At 32.6% G+C, this 22,767-nt stretch overlaps 1 protein-coding gene across 1 annotated transcript; it reads right to left on the bottom strand.

The window, feature by feature from the left end:
• Nucleotides 1–15,626: 15,626 nt before the first annotated feature.
• LOC133677313 (calcium-dependent protein kinase 13) lies at nucleotides 15,627–22,332 on the bottom strand. The gene is made up of 7 exons (XM_062099262.1): nucleotides 21,358–22,332; nucleotides 20,333–20,476; nucleotides 19,910–20,062; nucleotides 18,883–18,998; nucleotides 18,626–18,793; nucleotides 16,210–16,440; nucleotides 15,627–16,124 (listed from the first exon to the last, which is right to left on the bottom strand). Exons 1-7 carry the CDS (start codon nucleotides 21,980–21,982, stop codon nucleotides 15,975–15,977), a joined length of 1,587 nt encoding a protein of 528 aa, XP_061955246.1. The 5' UTR covers nucleotides 21,983–22,332; the 3' UTR covers nucleotides 15,627–15,974.
• Between the last annotated feature and the right edge of the window lie 435 nt (nucleotides 22,333–22,767).

Genomic DNA, 22,767 nt, shown 5'->3' with positions numbered 1-22,767 from the left:
TACAAATGGAAATTGATTAAGTGTTTAACATTATTTTCATTTCTATTGTATGTGTTAGATTATTATTTGTTTAATTTAGAATGGAGTGGCAATAAATATCATTTAAATTGTACTAGATACTAATATTTATAATTGGTGTCAATAGCGCTTGATATGGCTACATTTAGGAGTATTATTGCTGATTTGAACCATGGAGACAAACTAAGTGGAAAACAATTACGATGTTTGACATCTTAAGATTGAGTATCTCCTGGAAGAGCAAGAAATGCTAGAAACAATCACACAACCGATGGCTAAACCTAAGTAAGTAAACACTGCTCGACACAAGCTTGATATAGAAGCATATCAAACCTATAAGTGCAAGGATCGTTGGGACACAGTGAAGATTTAGTATGGGGAAACCTTCACTACTATACTTCATCAATTAACCCTTAAATTTGATGGTTACTAGAAGCGCCAAAATCATATGATGAGGTAGCATCTTACAGACATGTCTAACATGATTAGTGAATTAAGAGGTGCTGACATGAGTTACTGATGAACAACAAGTTCAACTGTGATTCGCTCTTTTCCAAGCAATTGGGAACACATACATGTCAACCTTACCCACAATGACACCATCAAGACATTTGATAATGTTGCTTATCATGTTGAGCTAGAAAAAGATTGACCTCTCGCTGAGAAGCCTATAAATGAGGCTTTCATACCTGAGACTAAGATGTGAAGAGCATATGACTCTAAATATTAAAAGAGTAAGGGTAAGGGTTCCAAATATGGCAAGAGAGGGATAGAAGCAAGTAGTACTGGATATAAGCGCAAACGTGGGAAACACAGTGGTAAGAAATGCAAGAATTTGAATTGTTTCATGGTAAACCTAGTCACTTTATTCGTGATTGTACTGAGCCAAAGGTAATGTTTAACAACAATCATCCCTCTAACTTATACATTAGTAGTTGTTTAATGCTTGTTAAATCTATTCCATTTTGGACTGTAAACTTTGAAGCAACCGACCACATAGCAAAGGATCGAACAACCTTTGTGGAATTTCATCGAATTTCAAAGGGAAGTAGATACATATACATAGGGAATAATGCTTTTACTGCTATGCTCGTGATCAGTAGCTGCAAATTGGATTTGTAGGGCAGTCACATACTTTATCTTCATGATGTACTCTACGCTCCAGAAGTTTGAAAAAATCTTGTGTATGTTTTTGATTTACTACAATTAGGCTTTTATTTTGTATTTATTGGTTGTTGTGTGAAAATATATCTGGATAATATTTTTTATGGTTCTGGTTTTATATTAAATGGTTTTATGGTGTTAGACATTGTTAATGTATATATTAAGGATGATGCTTCTATTTATGTTGTTCAAAGTTATAGGACTACTAATAATAATGATATCATAAATCAACATGATAGATAAGGACACATTAGGCAAGGCCGATTACATAGATTGGCAAGAGTTGGTCTTTTAATATCACTTACTAAATAAGAATTGTCCATTTGTGAGTATTGCCTTCTTGGTAAAGCAACTAAATTACCATTTAAGCTAAAAGAGTTAGTAGTCCATTATAATTTATTCATTCAAACATTTATGGCTCAATGAATGTGAGGGCAAGAAATGTTGTGAATTATTTCCTCATATTTATAGATAACTTCACATGATTTGGTCATGTTTATTTGATCTCACACAAGTCTAAAGCATTGGATTGCTTCATTCAATTCACCAATCTAGTAGAGAATAAACTAAGCACAAAAATCAAAGCTTTAAAAACCAATCAAGGACATGAATACTTATCTGAACAATTTAAAAATGTTGGTGATGAAAAAGGTATAGCTAGACAACTAATTATTCCTTATACTCCATAATAAAATGGTGTAGTAGAAAAGAGAAATAAGACCCTATTTGATATGGTTAGGTCAATGATGACGCATGCTAACTTATCAATTTCCTTTTGGGGAGATGCATTGTTGACTGCTACCTACATACTTAATCATGTGTCCTTTAATTATGTCTCATCCACCCCGTATAAACTATGGAATAGCAAAAAACCTAATCTAGGTTATTTCATCCATGGAGGTATGCAGCTTATATTCACAATAATACTAATGAATATGAGAAACTTGGTCCTAGAGGAAAGAAATGTATCTTCATAATTTATTCTGAACATTCCAAAGGATTTGTATTTATTGGTGAAAACATTGATAGAAGAGTGACGGAGATTGAATCGTGTGATATTGTATTCTTAGAAAAGGATTTTCTAACTATAGGTGAAGTTAATAAAGATTTTCAATTATATGAAATAGAACATCTAGAATATGGCATAACAAGCCATTTAGTATAGGACTTAGAGGAAACTCTTAATCCTCCTAGAAATAGTGAGAGTGACATTTTATCTATTCCTACTCTTATGGAGCAAGATCATGAGCAATCTCAACCTCGAAGAAGCATTGTTGAATCAATTCCTCATCATCGATTTGAAATTAAAGGGGAAGTGTTCATGACTCCACAAGATGATGAAGAGCCTAAAACATTCAATCATGCTCTATTTGGTCCTAAAATAAAAAAAAAATGGATTCAAGCTATGAAAGAATAAATGGAGTCAATGAAAACTAATCAAGTCTAAGACTTGGTCAATTTACTATCAAAACAAAAATCCATTGGAAATAAATGGGTTCTTAAAATTAAATGTAAGGTAGATGGGTCAATAGAATATTATAAGGCTCGACTAGTAGCGAAAAGCTAAACTCAAGAAAAAGGAATTGATTATGAAGATACATTCTCACCAGTTGTGAGGATTACTTCAGTTCACCTCATTTTAGCTATAGTCGCATATATAGACCTAGATGTATATCAAATAGATGTTAGAACTACATTTTTCAATGAAAAACTAAATGAGGAGATCTATATGGATCAACCTTTAGGATTTGAGAGTAAAGGACAAGAGCTCAAAGTTTGCAAGCTTAAAAGATCTATATATGGTCTTAAGCAAGCTTCTAGATAATGGAACATCAAGTTTCATCAAGTTATCCTTAAGAATGGTTTTACAATAATGGAATAAGACCATTGTGTGTAATTAAAATGCTCTAACAATAGTTTATAATACTGTCCTTATATGTTGACATCTTAATAGCTAAAAATATCAAAGAGTTGATTGATACTACTAAAAGGTGGTTATCATCAAACTTTGAAATAAAAGACATGGGTGAGACCAACTATATTCTTGGTGTTAAAATTATAAGAGATCGCGCTAAAAGGCTTTTGGGTTTAACTCAAGAGACTTACATTAAAAAGATGTTAAAGTGTTATCATATGCAAGATAGCAAACCAATGAACACCAATGTTGATAAGAGCCTGAGTCATGATATATGTCCCAAAACTCTAGAAGAAAAGGAGAAAATGTCCAGAGTACCTCATATCAGTGTCGTCGGTAGTTTGATGTTTGCAATGATGTGCACACATCCCGATATATGTTATGTTATTGGATTGGTTAGTCGATATCAATCAAACCCTGGTTAGAAACATTTGATGGCAGTCAAAAGGATTTTACGATATCTGAAACGAACTTCAAATTACATGCTATATTACCTAACATGATCAAAAGATTGATGTCTTATTCCAAGTGCAGGAATGTCAAAGTAATAAATAACCCGACAAGACCGGGGTTGAACTACAGGGAGGTGAACTATATAAAATTATAAACAACAAATGAAAAGGAGTTGAAAAGAACTTTTGAGATGTGATATTGATGTAAGGATTAAACAAGGATAAAACAATTGTCAAGGTTAGAGGATCCACTAATGATATTTCAAATAAGTATGATATAAACTCTTTTTATTACTCAATTGGAAACCACACACAAAAGAGGTTCCAATCGAATGATTTGTCATTAATAGCTCATTATAAATTATTAACATGATCATATTAGTTATCCTATTTAAGTAACACCAATACTTTTAAATATTGTCAGGAATTTATGATGTTAACTTATGTTAACAACAAATCAAGTTCCTTTCATAATACAGGTGTCGGTTATACCATATAGTTAGTTATAAAGGATCAAGCATTTATTGTACCAAGTGTTATACAACACAAATCTAGATTAACCATTTAACAAGGTATTAAGAATTAATAAGATAAAAAAGATAAGACATGTTAATAGCAAACTTTCTTGGATGTAAACATTGAAGTCCATATTGAGTTTATATTATACATATCCTAACACTATTAGTGAAACCTTTTCACCTTAAAATATTAAACTTAGTTAAACATTATAAAGAAGAGAAACATAAATAAACAAGATGAGAACATGATTATATATGTATAGTAAAGGAAATGAAAGGCATAAACAAGATATTAATGAAACTATAACATGAAATAAAACTAGAACATTAAAACTACAAAGAAAGAAAGCAAGGAAATGATCTTGATCTGAAAACCAAGATGTCTAAATGCATGGCAAATGCCTTTTTTTATAGGCCAAAATTCGAAACTATTGATTTGATGACTAATTGTTGAGTGGGTGGCCACCTCTTGACTTGGTAACAATCATTATCTTCTTGTCTGCAGAAAACGTCATTGCTAACATCAGAATTTGAACAGATAGTCCTCATGCAAGTTCTGGAAATTATCTCAGCTTTCCAACAAAACCATAATAAGGTCATTTGGACTTATAGAACTTGAGATATGAGTTGAACACTGAATAGTGTCTGAACTACAGGACAAATTCTAACTTCTCTATTGTTGCTATAATTTGAACTTGAAAACGGTACTTTTGAATCTTGGACTCTTCATGAAAGTTTTAGGCTTATGTCTTAGCTTTCTATCCATATAAACCAGACCTAAATTCAAGTTCTACAGCTCCAGTTATGATCCAATAACCGAATGGTGTTCCAATTTGAATTCAACCAGCATTTTTTTTTTAAGCTTATCTCTCTCTTTATCTTCTCAATTTCAGTAGTTAAACTCATCAAACAATCCTTTGATTTATGTGATAGGCCTGCATTTAAAATGAACATTTACCATAAATTAAAGGCATCTTATATTATCAAACTTGTTATTATAAAACATGATCTAATTAAGGAGTTATTGATACTTCAAGTGTAAAATGATGATATAAAACCTTGATAAAAATACACTTTTAAGTACTAATCATTACCAAGAAAAGAAAGACTTATGATTGATTAGATATTAGTATGCTGATTGAGGAGGAGATGCCGACTAGTCCAAATCAACTTCAAGATATGCTTTCTTGCTTAATGATAGTGCAATACTATAAAGGAGCAAGAAACAATCCTGCATAGCCTTATCTACTATAAAGGCTGAGTATGTAACTTGTTTTGTAGCAACACAAGATGTTGTTTGATTAAAGAGTGTAAGCCCTAGGGAAAAATAAAGGTTGCTTAGATTGCAAACTAACTACATGAGAAATAAAAGTAAAGAAATTCATGCATATGGTTAAATAAAAACGGGAATATAGAAATTTTTTGCTATAAGTTTATGGATGAAATATTTCGAGACATTATAAATCAACCCGAAAATGTTGAGGGTTGATTAAATTAAAGAAAATAAACTAAACTAAAAGTTGTGGAGTGAAATTATAAGAAATGAAAAGAGGTATAACTTAATTATAAGAAGAAAAAAAGATGTGAGGGCCTAAATGCAAATAAAAAAAATTATAAAGCATAAATACTCCTATTCTCACCAAAAATCTGCAGCAATCATAAGGAAAGAAAAGAGGCATTTTTTGTATCCATTCTTGCAAAATCAAAAGAGAAATACCAAAATTTCAAGAATCCATCCAAGATTAAGGGTTTATAAATGGACTAAACACTTATGGGCAAGGGATTAACAAAAAAATTGAACAAGAAGAGAAGATGGAGGGCTGGCTGTCATTAAATAAGAAAAGAGGGAGTTGAAAATCTTCAACTGGTTGAAGATCAAAATCTTAATTCGTACCGGATAAGGTGTTCTAAACATGATCTTATAAGTCACTTCAAATTCGATAATGAATTGATGTAATTAGGGTTCTTAGACTTGAATTGGGAGAAAAGTATTTGTTGTTAAAATTAAATTAATTCATGTGTGGTATATGATTGGGGACATGAAACCATGATAATTTACCCAAAAATTATAGTTTGTGAAAGTTATGTGTGAAGGGAAGAGGGGGACAAATTTGGACAGACTAGTCTCGTGACTTTCGGTAAGATTTCAGATAGGAGGATGAAGGAATTAGAACCAGGTTCCTTCATATTGTAGTCTTAGATGTTAGCTAACTAAGGAAATTGGTCTTGCTCAATTTGGAGTTGTAGAACTCCAGTTATGGGTTATCAACTGAGACTGGGTTATGACAGACCCTGTAGGGCAGTAAGTCTGATTTGTTGATGAGCAATTATGACTATTTTAGAGGCAAAACTGGGTTCTCTTTCCTTCAGAGAATTTATAGCCTCATGTCTTAGCTTTCCAAAGAGACTAATCTTGCTTGAAACGGATTCTATAACTCTAGATATAGTTAAAAATCTGAGGAGAGGTCGGACAGTAACACTTGGACAGTAACAGTTCAATGCCTAGACAGTATTGGTTCAAGACAGTAACAGTTCAATATCTAGACAGTAATAGTTTAAGACAGTAATAGTTCAATGTCTAGACAGTAACAATTGGACAGTAATAGTTTAATGTCTAGACAGTAACAATTCAATATCTAGACAGTAACAGTCTAAATATTTGTTGATGAGCGATTTTGACTATCTTAGAGGCAGAACTGGGTTCTCCTTCCTCAGAGAACTTGTAGCCTCGTGTCTTATCTTTTTAACGAAATCAATCTCGCTTGAAACAGAGTTCTATAACTCTAGATATAGTTAAAAATCTAAGGAGAGGTCAGACAGTAACGGTTCAAAAATAAGACAGTAACAGTCCAAATGTTTGTTGATGAGCCATTTTGACTATCTTAGAGGCAGAATTGGGTTCTCCTTCCTTTAGAGAACTTATAGCCTCATGTCTTAGCTTTCCAACGAGACCAATCTCGCTTGAAACAAAGTTCTATAACTCTAGATATAGTAAAAAATATAAGGAGAGGTTAGACAGTAACGGTTCAAAAACAAGACAGTAACAGTTGGACAGTAACAGTCTAAATGTTTGTTGATAAGCGATTTTAACTATCTTAAAGGCAGAACTGGGTTCTCCTTCCTTAAGAAAACTTGTAGCCTCATGTCTTAGTTTTCCAAAGAGACTAATCTTGCTTGAAACAGAGTTCTATAACTCTAGATATAGTTAAAAATCTAAGGAGAGGTCAGACAGCAACAGTTCAATATCTAGACAGTAACGGTTGGACAGTAACAATTCAATGCCTAGATAGTAACGGTTCAAGACAGTAACGGTTCAATATCTAGACAGTAACAGTTCAATATCTAGAAAGTAACAATTCAATGTCTAGATAGTAACAGTTGGATAGTAACAGTTCAATGTCTAGACAGTAGCAGTTCAATATCTAGACAGCAACAATCTAAATATTTGTTGATGAGCGATTTTGACTATCTTAGAGGCAGAACTGGGTTCTCCTTCCTTGAGAGAACTTATAGCCTCATGTCTTAGCTTTCCAACGAGACCAATCTCACTTGAAACAGATTTTATAACTCTAGATATAGTTAAAAATATGAGGAGAAGTCAGACAGTAACGGTTCAAAAACAAGACAGTAACAATTGGATAGTAACAATCTAAATGTTTGTTGATGAGCGATTTTAACTATCTTAAAGGCAGACCTGGGTTCTCCTTCCTTAAGAAAGCTTGTAACCTCATGTCTTAGCTTTTCAAAGAGACTAATCTTGCTTGAAACAAAGTTCTATAACTCTAGATATAGTTAAAAATCTGAGGAGAGGTCAAACAGTAACAGTTAAATATCTAGACAGTAATGGTTGGACAGTAACGGTTCAATGCCTAGACAGTAACGGTTCAAGACAGTAACAGTTCAATGTCTAGACAATAACAGTTCAATATCTAGACAGTAACAGTCTAAATATTTGTTGATGAGTGATTTTGACTATCTTAGAGGCAGAACTGGGTTCTCCTTCCATCAGAGAACTTGTAGCCTCGTGTCTTAGCTTTCCAACTAAACAAATCTCGCTTAAAATGAAGTTCTATAACTCTAAATATAGTTAAAAATATAAGGAGAGGTCAGACAGTAACGGTTCAAAAACAAGACAGTATAGTTAAAATGTTTGTTGATGAGCGATTTTGACTATCTTAGAGGCAAAATTAGGTTCTCCTTTCTTTAGAGAACTTATAGCCTCGTGTCTTACCTTTCCAACAAGACCAATCTCGCTTAAAAAAAAGTTCTATAACTCTAGATATAGTTAAAAATATGAGAAGAGGTTAGATAGTAACGGTTCAAAAACAAAACAGTAACAGTCTAAATGTTTATTGATAAGCGATTTTGACTATCTTAGAGGCAGAACTGGGTTCTCCTTCCTTCAGAGAACTTGTATCCTCGTGTCTTATCTTTCCAACGAGACTAATCTCACTTGAAACAGAGTTCTATAACTCTAGATATAGTTAAAAATCTAAAGAGAGGTCAGATAGTAACGATTCAAAAATAAGACAGTAATAGTTGTACAGTAACAGTCTAAATGTTTGTTAATGAGCGATTTTGACTATCTTAGAGGCAAAACTGGGTTCTCCTTCCCTCAGAGAACTTGTAGCCTCGTGTATTAGATTTCCAACGAGACCAATCTCGTTTGAAACGGAGTTCTATAGCTCTAGATATAGTTAAAAATATGAGGTGAGGTCGGACAGTAAGAGTTCAATATCTAGATAGTAATAGTTGGACAGTAAAAGTCTAAATATTTATTGATGAGCAATTTTAGCTATCTTAGATGTAGAACTGGGTTCTCCTTTCTTCAGAAAACTTATAGCCTCGTGTCTTAACTTTTCAACGAGACCAATCTCGCTTGAATTGAGGTTCTATAACTCTAGATATAGTTAAAACTCTGAGGAGAGGTCGAATAGTAACAGTTCAAGGTTTAAACAGTAATAATTTAAATATAAAGAAAAGAATGATAACCATGGTTGGACAAAGAATGATGATTTAAATAGATGAAATGGAAGAACATAAAATACAAAGAAAGGAATAATTGAAAGAAATACATGTATTGGTTGTTAATATGGTTAGTATGAAATATATCATTGAATAAGGATCACTTATGAGATTATGCCTGTGATTACCAGGAGGGACCATAGGCGTTGTGCAGCGATGGCAGCAGGGGAGCACGAGTAGAGCTTCTACTGCAAATAGGTGATCCACACCTATACTTTCTAGTTAAATTCTATGATTTAATATGTTATTGATGTGCGATGTGAATTACCGAAAGTTGTATATTAGGAGAAAAGAGGAAAGTTTCTGTAATGATGCCGATATTTTGGATAGTATTCTGAATGTATGTTTATTCAAGGTGAACGATTGTTGTGTGAATTGCCAAGTGATGAAATTATCGTTGACAAAGGAAATATGAGAAATGTGATTTGGGGCGTGAACTAGCATACATTTAGTGTATGTTAGGATCCCGAATAAGAGGATCGCCATGTTTGGACTAGCATACATTTAGTGTATGTTAGGATCCCGGATAAGAGGATCAATCATGTATTGGTTAGCATACATTTGGTGTATGTTAGGATCCCGAGTAAGGGGATCAAGATGTATTGACTAGCATACATTTGATGTATGTTAGGATCTTGAGTAAAGGGATCACCATGTATTGACTAGCATATATTTAGTGTATGTTAGGATCCCGGGTAAAGGGATCACCTTGCATCAACTCCTACGGGGTGATGATGATAACAGTGAAATTGGTATCGGCAATGTGTTAAGCGGAAATAATCATGGATCTTATGAGATCTTTAATGGAAGTTGATAATGGAAGAGGAAATGGTTTTTAGTAGTTGAAGGAGAAAGAATTTCCAATGAAAACCAAAAGGGAGAAATGAATAAAATATGAATGCATGTTTGCCTTTTAAATTGCTAGATATTTGTATTGCTATATTATTGTGATATTCATATTTCAATAATATGTATTTTGTTTTCAGGACCATCGCATGCACGACAAGAGTAGATTCTAGCTTAGGTTCACTTTTTGTAATTTAGGCTCTAGGGAGTATACCCTTGTATTTGGTAATATTACAACTTTTATATAACTCAATTTGTATAATTGATGTTTAAACTTGAATAGATGAATTTAATTATGTAGTTTGTATAACCATGTTTCATGTATGCATGTTTATATCTTTATCCATCCATAATGATAATTGTTGTACAATGTATATCATAAACATTGTGGTTGATATGAATGATGATGTTTGTGGGATTGAAACCCAGGATGATTGGGTTAAATTGAGTTAGGAGATGCGGTATATTAGAAGTGTAAATAGGTTATATGTCGACAACTTGGGACCTCATGGTATAGGGGAGACTCCGTCGAAACTTCGGTAGACTTTAATACAAACACCATAAATAGACATAGAAAAAAAAATTAATCACTCTGTTTATCAGTTAACATTAGATTGTTGCTTTATCCCAGATATAGGGATATTACAAAGAGTTTCATGCATCATTTGAAAATTATCAAATCAGCATCAGACCCACTAACAATTTACTGTGATAACACTGCTGCAATAGTTGTGGCCAAAGATCTAAAATATCAAGGAAAGATCAAACACATCAAGATGAGATATCACTACATAAGAAAAGCAATTATTGAACATAACGTGATCCTAAAACACATTTCTACAAATTCTATGGTTACAGATCTACTCATAAAACCAATAGCAATGGATGCATTTGTTAGACATGTGAGATCCCTTGGCCTATGTAGAATATAATTGGTAAAGTATCATATAGTATAATTTGTTAAAGTATGTTGATAGACATAAATTGTCTCACTCACATGAGCAATCACCTATAGCGTTTGTAAGGTGAGTAGAGATGAGATTATTTGAGTTTTAATGCTCAATAAGCGACTTGGGCGTAGTGGGAGTAATTTTAACTCAAAGTAATTATTAAGAAGTCACCTTGGTAGGAACCAAGATAAGGTTCCTAAATAAGAAAAACCGACATGAATGAATTCTCACCATTCATATGTTTATTATGATTGAAGCCAAGTATGAAATTAGTCATCTGTCACTAATAACAGTGAGCAAATAACAAGAATAAAACTCGTATGGTGTATTTTCTTTAATAAGGAGAGCAACGACATACACTTTTTATCTTCAGATAAGAAAAGAGTAAGCTCCACTATAGCATATACTTCATACTATATGTGTTGTCGACCATTATAGGAATAAAAAATAGATCCCTGCCTCTTTATTATGTGAGTCCTGGAGATCATGCATAAGATCTCAATATCTTACCCTTTGTGACTTTTAACTGTATCATGAGGTGGTGTAAATGATTGCTACTTTAGAAGTATATCCTATGGTCTTGTAATGATTCGACTTAAAAAAATACTCCTAAAAAAACGAGTTAATTTAGATTTAATTAATATGAGAGCGAAAGAAAAGGTAATTTTAGTTCTATACTTGTTACTTGTATTCATCAATCGGGATTATATTACTCAAATAAATTTGATATGATTTAGATTACTTGTAATTGTAAGGATGGATTGAGTATGAAATTCTTGAGGAATTGAATTATATTCAGTCATATGTAACTAAAAATACTTGAGGTATAATAGTACACTTTAAGGAGTAACTAATTATGAGGTTGATGTCTCTTAAATGGCTTGTATTGGGTTTCTATTTAGAGCTCCTTTTACTGTGTGCTTTAGGTCATACAGTTCGTTCATCTAGTATAAAATTCTTGTGCAAGTTTGAAATATAATGTATTAGATATATCTAGTCCTTCATAGGTGAGTGGGAGATGTTGGTTATTGAGTTAAAGTCTGGTCCGTCCATAAGGGATGAGCTTGGTCCAAATGTTCAGAGGAATTATTAAAAGAAGTAATCACTTCATATCTCTCTCTCTCTCTCTCTCTCTCTCTCTCTCTCTCTCTCTCTCTCTCTCTCTTTAAAAGACCTTTAAAAGATAATGGTTCTCTCGTCTTTGACTCTTTGAATTAACTTGATAATATTTACAAATACGTTTGTATTGTGGAATATCTTTTTTGTTCTTATAATCAAAGTAGCATTGAAGCAATTGATTTAGAGACAAGAAAGCAAATTCTCAAATCAATTGGAATATAATAAAAATCTTGTAAATATATTCTTTTTCCTCCTACAGGATTTTAAGAGTGTTAAGTTTTTTTTAGTTATCGCCACTAGTAACAACATTTTTTTTATTTTTTGTCTCTTTTATCTTTAATAATTTTAGATCTGTTTTTATTATTTTTTACTATTAGATCAAGTCTTTTTGTGGGGTTTTGTCTAATTTATCTAATACTTTTCTTTATTTAATATTCTTATTTCTACATGTCCTTTCATATGTTCTGTTGTCTTCTTTTATCTTCAATGAAAGTTTTATATATTTTTTTATACTTAGATATGAGATCTATAGCTTTAGTTTCTATTATATGTTTTTTTCAGCGTCTTTAATATGTCAAGTAAGCTTGTTTCATTCTCTATATTCAAATAATCCTTTTGTATCTTGGTTGACTCCACATGTAAATGAAGTCTTCCTTATTTTATTTTAAATGAAATTTCTATTTTTGTTTCATATATATATATACACACACATGCAAAGTTTTTCCATAAACAATATATTAACTCTTTTTTTTTTACCCTTTTTGGTTTATGTCAATGATAATGTAAAGTATTATACAACTTTTAAATTAGGAGATATAAATGGTAATTTTTGAAATAATGGAGGCAAGATGAAAAAGTATTCTAAATATTTTTATTTTACAAAATTTAAAAATATATTTTTATTAATAAAATTATCTTACACATAAATTGTAGATACACTACCTCTAATATAAACTTTCATTACACATATTTTTTTTTTTTAATAAAACAAAGTCTTTTAGTCATACCCTTTAAGTAGATATTGTTTATAAATTATAACTTTTCAATTTTTTGATGAACGATCACATCAAAAACGTATAAATGTATGACAACGTATTTATTCATTATAGTCACAAATTTAAAACAATTATAACACTATCTCATCAATATCATCACTACAAATTTTTATTGCACAAAATAAAAACAAATGTACTTTAGTTGCCCTTTGAATTAAGTGTTTACCAATAATACCTTCACCTTTTTTTTTAACAATCATACAATTATTCTTGAGTTTTTAAAGATCTCTAATATTTAAAAAAGCTAGATGGGCTTATAAAAATATTGCAATTCCAGACTTAAAAACATTGTTCGCTAGAACAATGTAATAATAGTTTTATCTCTTTATCCAAAAAACTTAACATTAGTTATCAAGGATATTAAAGTCTTTTCATATGGCTCATTTGTCATTACTAAATTAATTTATGATAAATAAGTGTTTTTTCATTTTAATTACTCAGTAAAATAACCAAAATACCTTTAAGAGCAAAAAACTCAAAAGTAGCGTAAAGGGGTATTTTCATATTTTCATAATGATTTTTTCATTATTATAATATCAGTTGAGGGGCAATTTGATATTCAATCAAATATAAAAAATAATAAACAATTAAAATACACAGTGAAATGATGGAATTACCTTTAAAAGAAAAAACTTTAAACCTAGAGTCAAGGGGCTTTTTGATTTTTTGACAATGGTTTTTTTTTATTATTATTAAACCAACTTAAAGGTAATTTAGTATTTGACTAAATAAGAAAATAAAAAAATAAAAAAGATAAAACATGTGAAGCAGACTCCCCGACTCGTGGGAGGTGCTCTCGCCTTTTGAGTGACGTATAAGGCATAACCCCACATCCAAAAACATTTCTCTGTCATGTCATTAGAAGTGTTGACACGTTCTCTTTCTGTTAGAGTAGCGCGTTTCGATGATGGTGGTTTGATTTGTTTTCATTAGGTCTTTCTTTATTTTTCTTTTTTTTTCTCTTCTCCATGAAAAGTACAGATTGGTCATCTTTGTTGTTGGTATTTCAACTTCAATCTCTATTATTTTATTTCTAATTTTTGGTCTTGATCCTTTTATAAAAGTTTTATTTCTTTTCAATTTCATCCATCAATTCCAATTTGACATATATTGTTTTTTACAAGTTGATCCTTATTATTTTTACTTTTAATTTTGTTTCTTTGATCCTTTTATAAAAGCTTTTAGTTTTCAATTTCATTCTTCAATCCAAATTTATGGTATTATGTTTTTCAATTTAGTCCTTATTTTTTTTCATTTTTAATTTTCTTCTTGGCCTTTTTGTAAAATTTAAATTTATTTCTAATTTCATCCTCCAATCCAAATATATGGTATATTATTTTTGCCAATTTGGTCCTCATTCTTTTCTTTTCTTTTTGTTAAAGTGATTTTTCTTTTCAATTTCACCCTTCAATCACAATTTTATTTTTATTTTTATTTTTTATGTCAATTTTGTTCCTCATTCTTTTGATTTGTTTTTTTGTCCATTTGCTAAATTGATTTTTCTTTTTAATTCCATCTTTCAATCCGATATAAATTTATTTTGTATTTCAATTTTAATTCTTATTCTTTTAATTGTTATTTTTTTAATCTTTTTATATAATTAAAATTTGTTTTGGAAAATTAAGCTTCATGATTTTTTCAGATAGGATGCTTCAGGTCTATTAACTCAGATCATGAATTTTAAAAGTTAATATAGGATGATATTTTTTAAAAAAAAATAAGCTTTATAATTTTTTTTATTTTTTATTATCGTATTCCAATCTCATAATATAGATTATAAGTTTGGCAGAATATTCTAGGTTGGCTAAGCTTTAATTATTAGGGTTATAATTTTATAATGCTAACTCAGATTGATCATGATCGGGTTTTTTATATCCTTTTTTTGTCTCATTTTATTTTTTTATATTTAATAAACTATAAATTAAATTACATCATTTATCCCCTTTTAAAATATTTTTTTTTCTCAAGTTATCCTAATAACTTTTCTTTTTAAATTTCATCCAACCTTTTTTTATAATTAAAATGAAATCAATTTATTCCACCCAGTCAAATAAGTTGAGCCGCATATTTAAAAAACAGAACAAAATTAAATAAAAATTATGACCCATATTCCTTTTCAAAGAATTAGTGATTTTAATTTTCAAAAGTGTTTTTAACATTTTTTTTTATTTTTTTATTTTTAAACTTAAACACATCAAAACCATTTAAAAATATTAAAAAACATTAATTTAATATTTTTTTTCAAAACAAATACACTTTAAAAACACATCCAAACTGAGTTACAAACTCTCCCAAACAAGCATTGCGTGTTATTTTTACAGTGAAGTACCTTCATTATTTTCATGTTCATAGACATTTGTAGCAGTTATGTATGCATACACTTCGGAGAACAAAACTAAATAGAGATTATGACCCGTCTAAAATTAAATTCCATTTCATAGCATTGCACGTGGTTTTTACAGTGAAGTAACTTTCATTATTTTCATGTTTATAGACATCCCCCCACCATGAGTGAGCACATCTTTTGTTTTTCGAGCAAAAGAAAAGTGTCAAAAGCTGGAGCATAGAACACATACAAAACATTTCCTTTCAGAAGAATATACTACAGCCCTAAGGAATTCACCTCACCAATGTTCGCATTGTCAACAAGAAACAATTATCAAAGGTTAAGGGGGTAAAAAAAAAAAAAAAAAGAAGGATGGGATCATACATCCTGTACCGTGGTACCAGTCATCATTTTTACACAATTAACATTTTGCAGACAGAAAAGATGTACTCAGCCTCCATTATCCTCGTAACCCACAAGCAAAAGGGCCCCATCAAATTATCACAAAAGAAGGAAATTCTAAGATGTATGGTGATGATCCACTACTTTCTTTGCAATGATAAATTAAACATAGGTCGTGTATATGTTACTCACTTCCCAAGTTTAGCGAACCATCCTTCATGAGCTTCATGCTTAGACTGTTAAATCTCCCTCTAGAGTAATGACGGGAAGCTTTCCTCCAATCTGTCCCAGTTTTCATCATAGCAACAAATTCATCATAGCTGATTCTTCCATCCTGCATTTACAAGACATTGATGTCAGACTTAAATCTGCTGAATCAAAATTTGCATATAATGTTAAATATAGTATTAGCCCTTCACCTTGTCAGTGTCTACTTCTTGGAAGATGTCATTTGCCACATCTGTACAATCATCTGCTCCATCTTCCATCAAGGCATCCCGGAGCTCATCTGGTTCAATGTAACCATTGCCATCCTTGTCGAAGTAGGAGAATGCCTTGTGAATATGCTCATCATTGGCCATCCTTTGGAGATGAAGGGAAACGGCAACAAACTCCCCATAGTCTAGTTTACCCTTCTCATTAGTATCTACCTGTTGGCAAACAAGTAATCCATTCAAATCCAAAAGAAACTAATACAAAACTAGATATAATAGTATCTACCTGTTGGCAAACAAGTAATCCATTCAAATCCAAAAGAAACTAATACAAAACTAGATATAAACTTTCCTTAAAACTGTTTGCTCAACAAAAGGATAGAGGATGGATGAGCAAGGAGGAATGGGCTAGGGACATATGAGATGCTCAACTCATATCTTTAGGTGGGATCCATTGAATTCAATCCTTACTTGATTCCGACATTATTCAACTCATCCAAACAGAAAGGATAGGGAGAAAAGCCAGGAAGTAGATGAGTTTTCTTCTATGATAGTAGTCATCTAAATTTTTGTATCCTGTCCATCAAACCAACTAAGAAATGAGGGGAGGAGAGAGAGTGTTTTTCATCCTTTCTCATCTTCATCTATTCTTACTCTATTTTCTGTGCTCCCAGCCATTTACAATGTTAATGCATTATGATAATGCCTCTAAGAAGATTATTGCCTTTATGAAGATTAAACTTTTCAAGGAATAAACAATATCATGCATGCATGTGCAGCATGTGAAAACTCTTATATTCTTCAACGAACCACATGTAAACTCATATTCTTCATTAATCAGATATGCTCCACTTTCAACCTTGACCTTTAAAATGTTCCGATAAAACCTCAAAAGCTTTCACATCTGTTTTGATGTCTCCTTTGTTAGTTTTTTTCTCTATTCAGCTAAGAGAAAGCAAGAGGTCAAAGCTTGTTAATTTTCTTTCATCTGTCTTCTTTTCCTTCGCATGAAATACTTCAACTTTTTAATTGGAACGTGAAAAATGTTTTTTTTTTAAAAAAAAAAAGGGAATCTGTAAACCAACTGCCTTCCCCACCCTTCCAGAACATATCTGTGCCTACTTGATAGTCAAACTCTGAACAGCACCTTTATCACTACCAAACCCCATGAGACAGTAAGAAATCAAGACAAAACAAGCCTCGTTCACTAACCAATCTCTCAAATCCTAGGAACCAATCCAGCAAAAGAATCTCTTCAACCCATTCACCACAACTCAGCCTGATGAAAAGATAAGAAACTGAAGCCAACGACAATAACTGACTTAGAAACAGCACATCTCAGAGGGATTAGATGTAGCAAGGTAAGGTGGAGACAGTGTTAAGAAAAAACCAAGGGAGTGAAGAAAAGAGGAGTTCAAAAGCGAATTTATGTGAGGATGTGTGCATAGGTTGAGATCAAACATGCAATGTCATGGAAGAGATCACATTAGTGGAATCAAAGGATGCAGACAGATGCATATAGTTCTAGCTTGAAAAGACTCAGAAGTTGCACATACACATAACGAGTTTAAAGACAGGGATAAAAGTTGCACATACACATAACGTGTTCAAAATGAAATCTGCTCTAAGCTGTGAACTATCCCTGTAATTAATCCACAGCTATTTTCCTTGAAGTAATTAAACTCCATTCGCTGGAACACCACAGTTTTTACTACCTCAGGACCATACCATTAAGTTCCAAGAGTGAGTATTCTACGCAGGAGCTTAAAGTCAATGTCTGATACAAATGTAGTTTTTGTCAAGTAGTCACCAGCTTCCCTTATTTTTTTTTCTTTTGGGACCCCTTCGCATTCATGCTAGAGCCCAAACCTTTATTCTTCCAAATCAAGCAGGAATCCGGTTTATAAAATTTAAATAACCTTTTGTCAATGCAGTCATTGAAGAAATATCATCGATCATCCCATTTCCAGATTTTCCTCAAAGATGCAAATTATTTGTTTCAGGAAAGACAACTGGAACAGTTAAGGGGATAAACTACCTAAACAAAAGATTAGAACTAAAATTGTCTCTGGGACTACTGATTATGCTAATGTGTAACAGGTTAACTGGTCATATAACTTGACTTGATGTAGTCTCATGATGGGTATAATACCAATGCCTCTAGCATACTCTAGCAAAACACCTTCATCAGTGTCAAAGGTGCAACCCTCAATTAATAAGAAAATAATTGCGGATAAAAAAAAAAGGAACTCTGATATGTATTCATTGCAATTGTGCCACTGGTGCTGTTGTTGAAGGTGAAAACATAAACAGGTTTACTAAAGATACTGTTTGATTTTTTCAGCAGAGCGCAGATACTGTTTGATGAAACCTGAAACTGAGAAGCATAAAGTATACTCACAGCTTCAATAAGCATTTGAACTTCAGACTCTGCAAGCTGGGAACCAAAATTTCGAAGTCCAGTTTTCAATTCTTCAACTGAAACAATACCATCACCATCGGTGTCCATCTTCATGAACATTTCTTTGATGTCTTCAACTTCTTCAATGGATAAGAAATCAGCGATAACCTAGTAAAAGTGCCCAACTATTTATTTCTGGATGGGAAAAAATAATATCAGATGAAAATATGAAGATTGCAGAGGAACAATAAACTAACCCTGAGGGCTTTTCTTTTGAATCTGTTCATCATTGAAAACTGCTTAAGTCTTGACTTGACAACATCACCAAGAGGAACATTTGGAGCTTTCTTAGCATTTTGGAGCCAAGGATGCTCTATAAGTAGAAACATAAACATCAGGTGAAGACTAATCATAATAAACATAAAACACGAACGTTCAAATGTGACAACTACTAAAATCACAATACATGCATGCCATTAGACCAAACCCAGAAACTGTGTGTTCCTAGACAGAGTGCACAGCTAAAGGTTGCTGAAGTGGAATGTTAACTGGAGAGATGCTAAAACTTGTCGGCTTGAATGCAGCTATTATGTAAAATATATTACAACTAGAGAGGTGATCATGAGGTTCTAAATCAAGACATTATAACGCTGGTAAGCTAGATGAAACTCTAGTATAACCCATTATATCTTACATATGGTACATAGTTCTTCAAACTAGGATGCATTATCACATCCATAAAGCAACACAGCACCTTTTACATATTCATCTATCAAGTGTCAAACATAGCACCTACATATTCATCTATCAAGTGTCAATTTTTTGTCCACGTAACAAGATAACTTGTGAGTTAAGAGAGTTTTTTAAATGAGGTTTGAACTATAACTTTTTAGAGTTTTTGCCTACAAACCAAGATGTCCTGTGAGTAAGTTATAAGGGCTGTAGACAGGGTGAACTGCATTTTCTTCAATACCTTAGGTTCTTATGCCTCTTATCGGAATCCAAGTAAATGTTCTTCAGTGGACTTATTGCGTTTCTGCCACAATTCTAGGAATATTCACAGATGTAATGCTTCTTAATAAACAGGTAGAATCTTAATTAAAGAAACGAACAACCTAAAGAGCAAAATTTGTGGCAAAGGCAGATGAGATTTGCAATCCTCATGCCGCCACACCACCACACACCCCAAAAGAAATAGATAGCATAGATGATTCTAGCATGTTGAAACAAAAAACATGTTCATATCCTGAGGTGGTATGCAAAATAGTATCATATATAAAATACCTATCACTTGTCTTGCAGTTAGTCTAAGCTTTGGGTCTGGCTCCAACATTTGCTTCACCAGACTCTTAGCACTTTCTGAAATATTTGGCCATGGGTCCCTTTTGAAATCTATAATCCCACGAAGAATGGCCTGTGCGACTCCTTGCTCAGACTCTGTATTGAGGCATTGAAAAAGTGGTTTAAGCTAAAATGAAAAACAAACCCACCTTTCAAGAAAAGCAGAACAAGAACATGAAAAAAGGAAAGCAACGGTAAAATAACAAAAAGAAGAAAGAAAAGCTGTTCACATGCACTGAGGACATCATACAAGGATGGAGAGGTGTTGCTTTGAACATGCTGCAGCCTCCCTCACCCCAACAACCAAAAAAACACATGCACACATAGTAATGACGAGAGAGGGGTGGGAACCAAGAGTTTAATTACCAGCCCAAAATGGAGGAACACCGCACAACAAGATGTAGAGAATGACCCCTGCACTCCATATATCAATTTCTGGTCCATAGTTCCGCTTGAGCACTTCTGGAGCCATATAATAAGGGCTTCCAACAATTTCTGAGAACCTCTCACCTAGCAGTATTTAAAAATTAGGCAGTAGAAAACACCAGCATGATATAGTAACTAGATATACAAATAATCAAAATCGATGAAGCTTTAAGTGATCTACAGCCAGCAAGTGACAATTTATTGAAATAGCAGTTAGGCAGTAGAAACACCAGCATGATATAGTAACTAGATATACAAATAATCAAAATCGATGAAACTTTAAGTGATCTACAGCCAGCAAGTGACAATTTATTAAAATAGCAGTTAGGCAGTAGAAAACACCAGCAAAATATAGTAACTAGATATACAAATAATCAAAATCGATGAAACTTTAAATGATCTACAGCCAGCAAGTGACAATTTATTGAAATATCAGTTTTCTTCCTGAAAGCACCAAAAATATCCATGACAGTCATGATGCAAACACATCAAGATCATATCTAAAACCTAACCATGACTAAACACGGTAACCATCCTACATGAGAACTCTAAAATAAACCGGTGCTTGAACAAAATAACATCCCATTCTTCTTATTTGAGCAACCATTATAGTGTCTTCAAATAGGGCATGTAAAAATATTAGCAAGGCTTCTGATGCTAAATGTAGACTATAAAACAGAATAATACAAGGAATTTCCCGGCATTTCAAAGAATGATACTGTAATAATCTTATCATTTTAGTAACTAAGATTCCATCATTTTTCCACTAAAACTAGATCACCCTAGAAAGTATGAACAAACTACATAGATTTTTCCGTTTTTGAGCCCCCATATTCCTGTTTCAATTCACAGAACCTTCTTCATATTCACCTAACAATTACAAAGGTACATTGCTTAATTATCCATGCATAAATCCCTACCACTTCATTTTATAATCATCAGTTAATCATAAATTAATTCCTCACCTGGCTTAAAGAAAATAGACAATCCAAAATCAATAGCTTTCAAAGGCGAATTCTCTTTCTTATTCGCAAACAAAAAATTCTCCGGCTTCAAATCCCTATGAATCACACCATGTTTATGACACAACTGAACAACTTCCACAATCGTTCTGGTAACCGCCGCAGCCGCTCTTTCAGTATAATGACCTCTAGCAACAATCCTATCAAACAACTCCCCTCCTTCACACAACTCCATAACCAAATGCACCGCATTATCATCCTCGCACGCTTCTTTCAAGCTCACAATACTCGAATTCTTCGGCAAATGCTTCATAATCGCTACTTCTCGTCTCACATCTTCAATATCCACAGCAGTCCTCAACTTCCTCTTCGAAATACTCTTACACGCAAGTAACTCTCTCGAGTCTCTCTCTATACACAGATACGTTACGCCAAATTCTCCCCGACCTAGCTCACGATCTACCAAATACCGCTCCTCTATATTCTCCTTGGGGACGCCGGTGAGGACTCTGATTGGCTGCGGTGTCTTTTTAGCTGTGCTGTTTTTCTTTCCGTGATCTTGACCGGAGAAGCTCGATTTCACATCCTCTCTAGCTACGGCGGCCGGAGATCTGCAACAGTTCCCCATTTACAGCAATTTGTTTAGATCTTGTGAAAGAAAGTGTGACTTAGGGTTTCACTTTTTCTACATTATAGAAAGCGAAACCCTAGAGAGAGAAATTTGAAGCAAAGTTAGAGAGAGAAAGAGGAGAGGGAGTGGTGGTAGTGAGTGAGAGGAGTGGAGTGTGGCTTTTTCTGGTAGAGTTTTTTAGTCTTTTGAGAGTATTTTATTTAATTTAATTTCTTAAGAGATAGAGTAATATTCTTTTTTTAATCGGAGACTTTGGTTCTGTGACTTTTGTCGGCTAATCGGGTCGGAACGGGACGGTGGAGGAGGGAGAGATGGGGGGAGGATGGGTGAGTTGTTCGGATTCGGCAAAATTTTTGTTTTAAAGTCCTTCAAGTTCTGTATATTTTTGTTGTCTTTACTATTTCTAAGTAAACTATGTTTTTGTCACTGTAGTTTAAAAAAAATGTTGATGTTATATTATGATTTTAAAAAAAAATTATTAATGTAGATATTTAAATTAATTTATGTATATCTCAACTAATTTTACCAACTCTAAAATTAATATTCATACAAGTTTCTACTATCTCAAGCAAAATCTTTTAATTCTACCCGTAGTAGCTAATGAAATCAATTGCTAATTTAATTTTTGAGTACTGTTTTTTGGTTTCTTGTGGACAACCTAAGTACTTCGTGATCCTATTGTTGAGATATTATTACAATTTAATTGTTATTTACATTATTTACTTCTTAAATATGTTTGATGTAAGGTTGATTAATAAATATGATTTATAATAAAAATAAAT

This window comes from Populus nigra, chromosome 17 (genome assembly GCF_951802175.1).
Source record: "Populus nigra chromosome 17, ddPopNigr1.1, whole genome shotgun sequence".
Lineage (NCBI taxonomy): Eukaryota > Viridiplantae > Streptophyta > Magnoliopsida > Malpighiales > Salicaceae > Populus > Populus nigra.
Note: the sequence above shows the minus strand (reverse complement) of the source record. Positions and strands in the feature narration are given on the sequence as shown.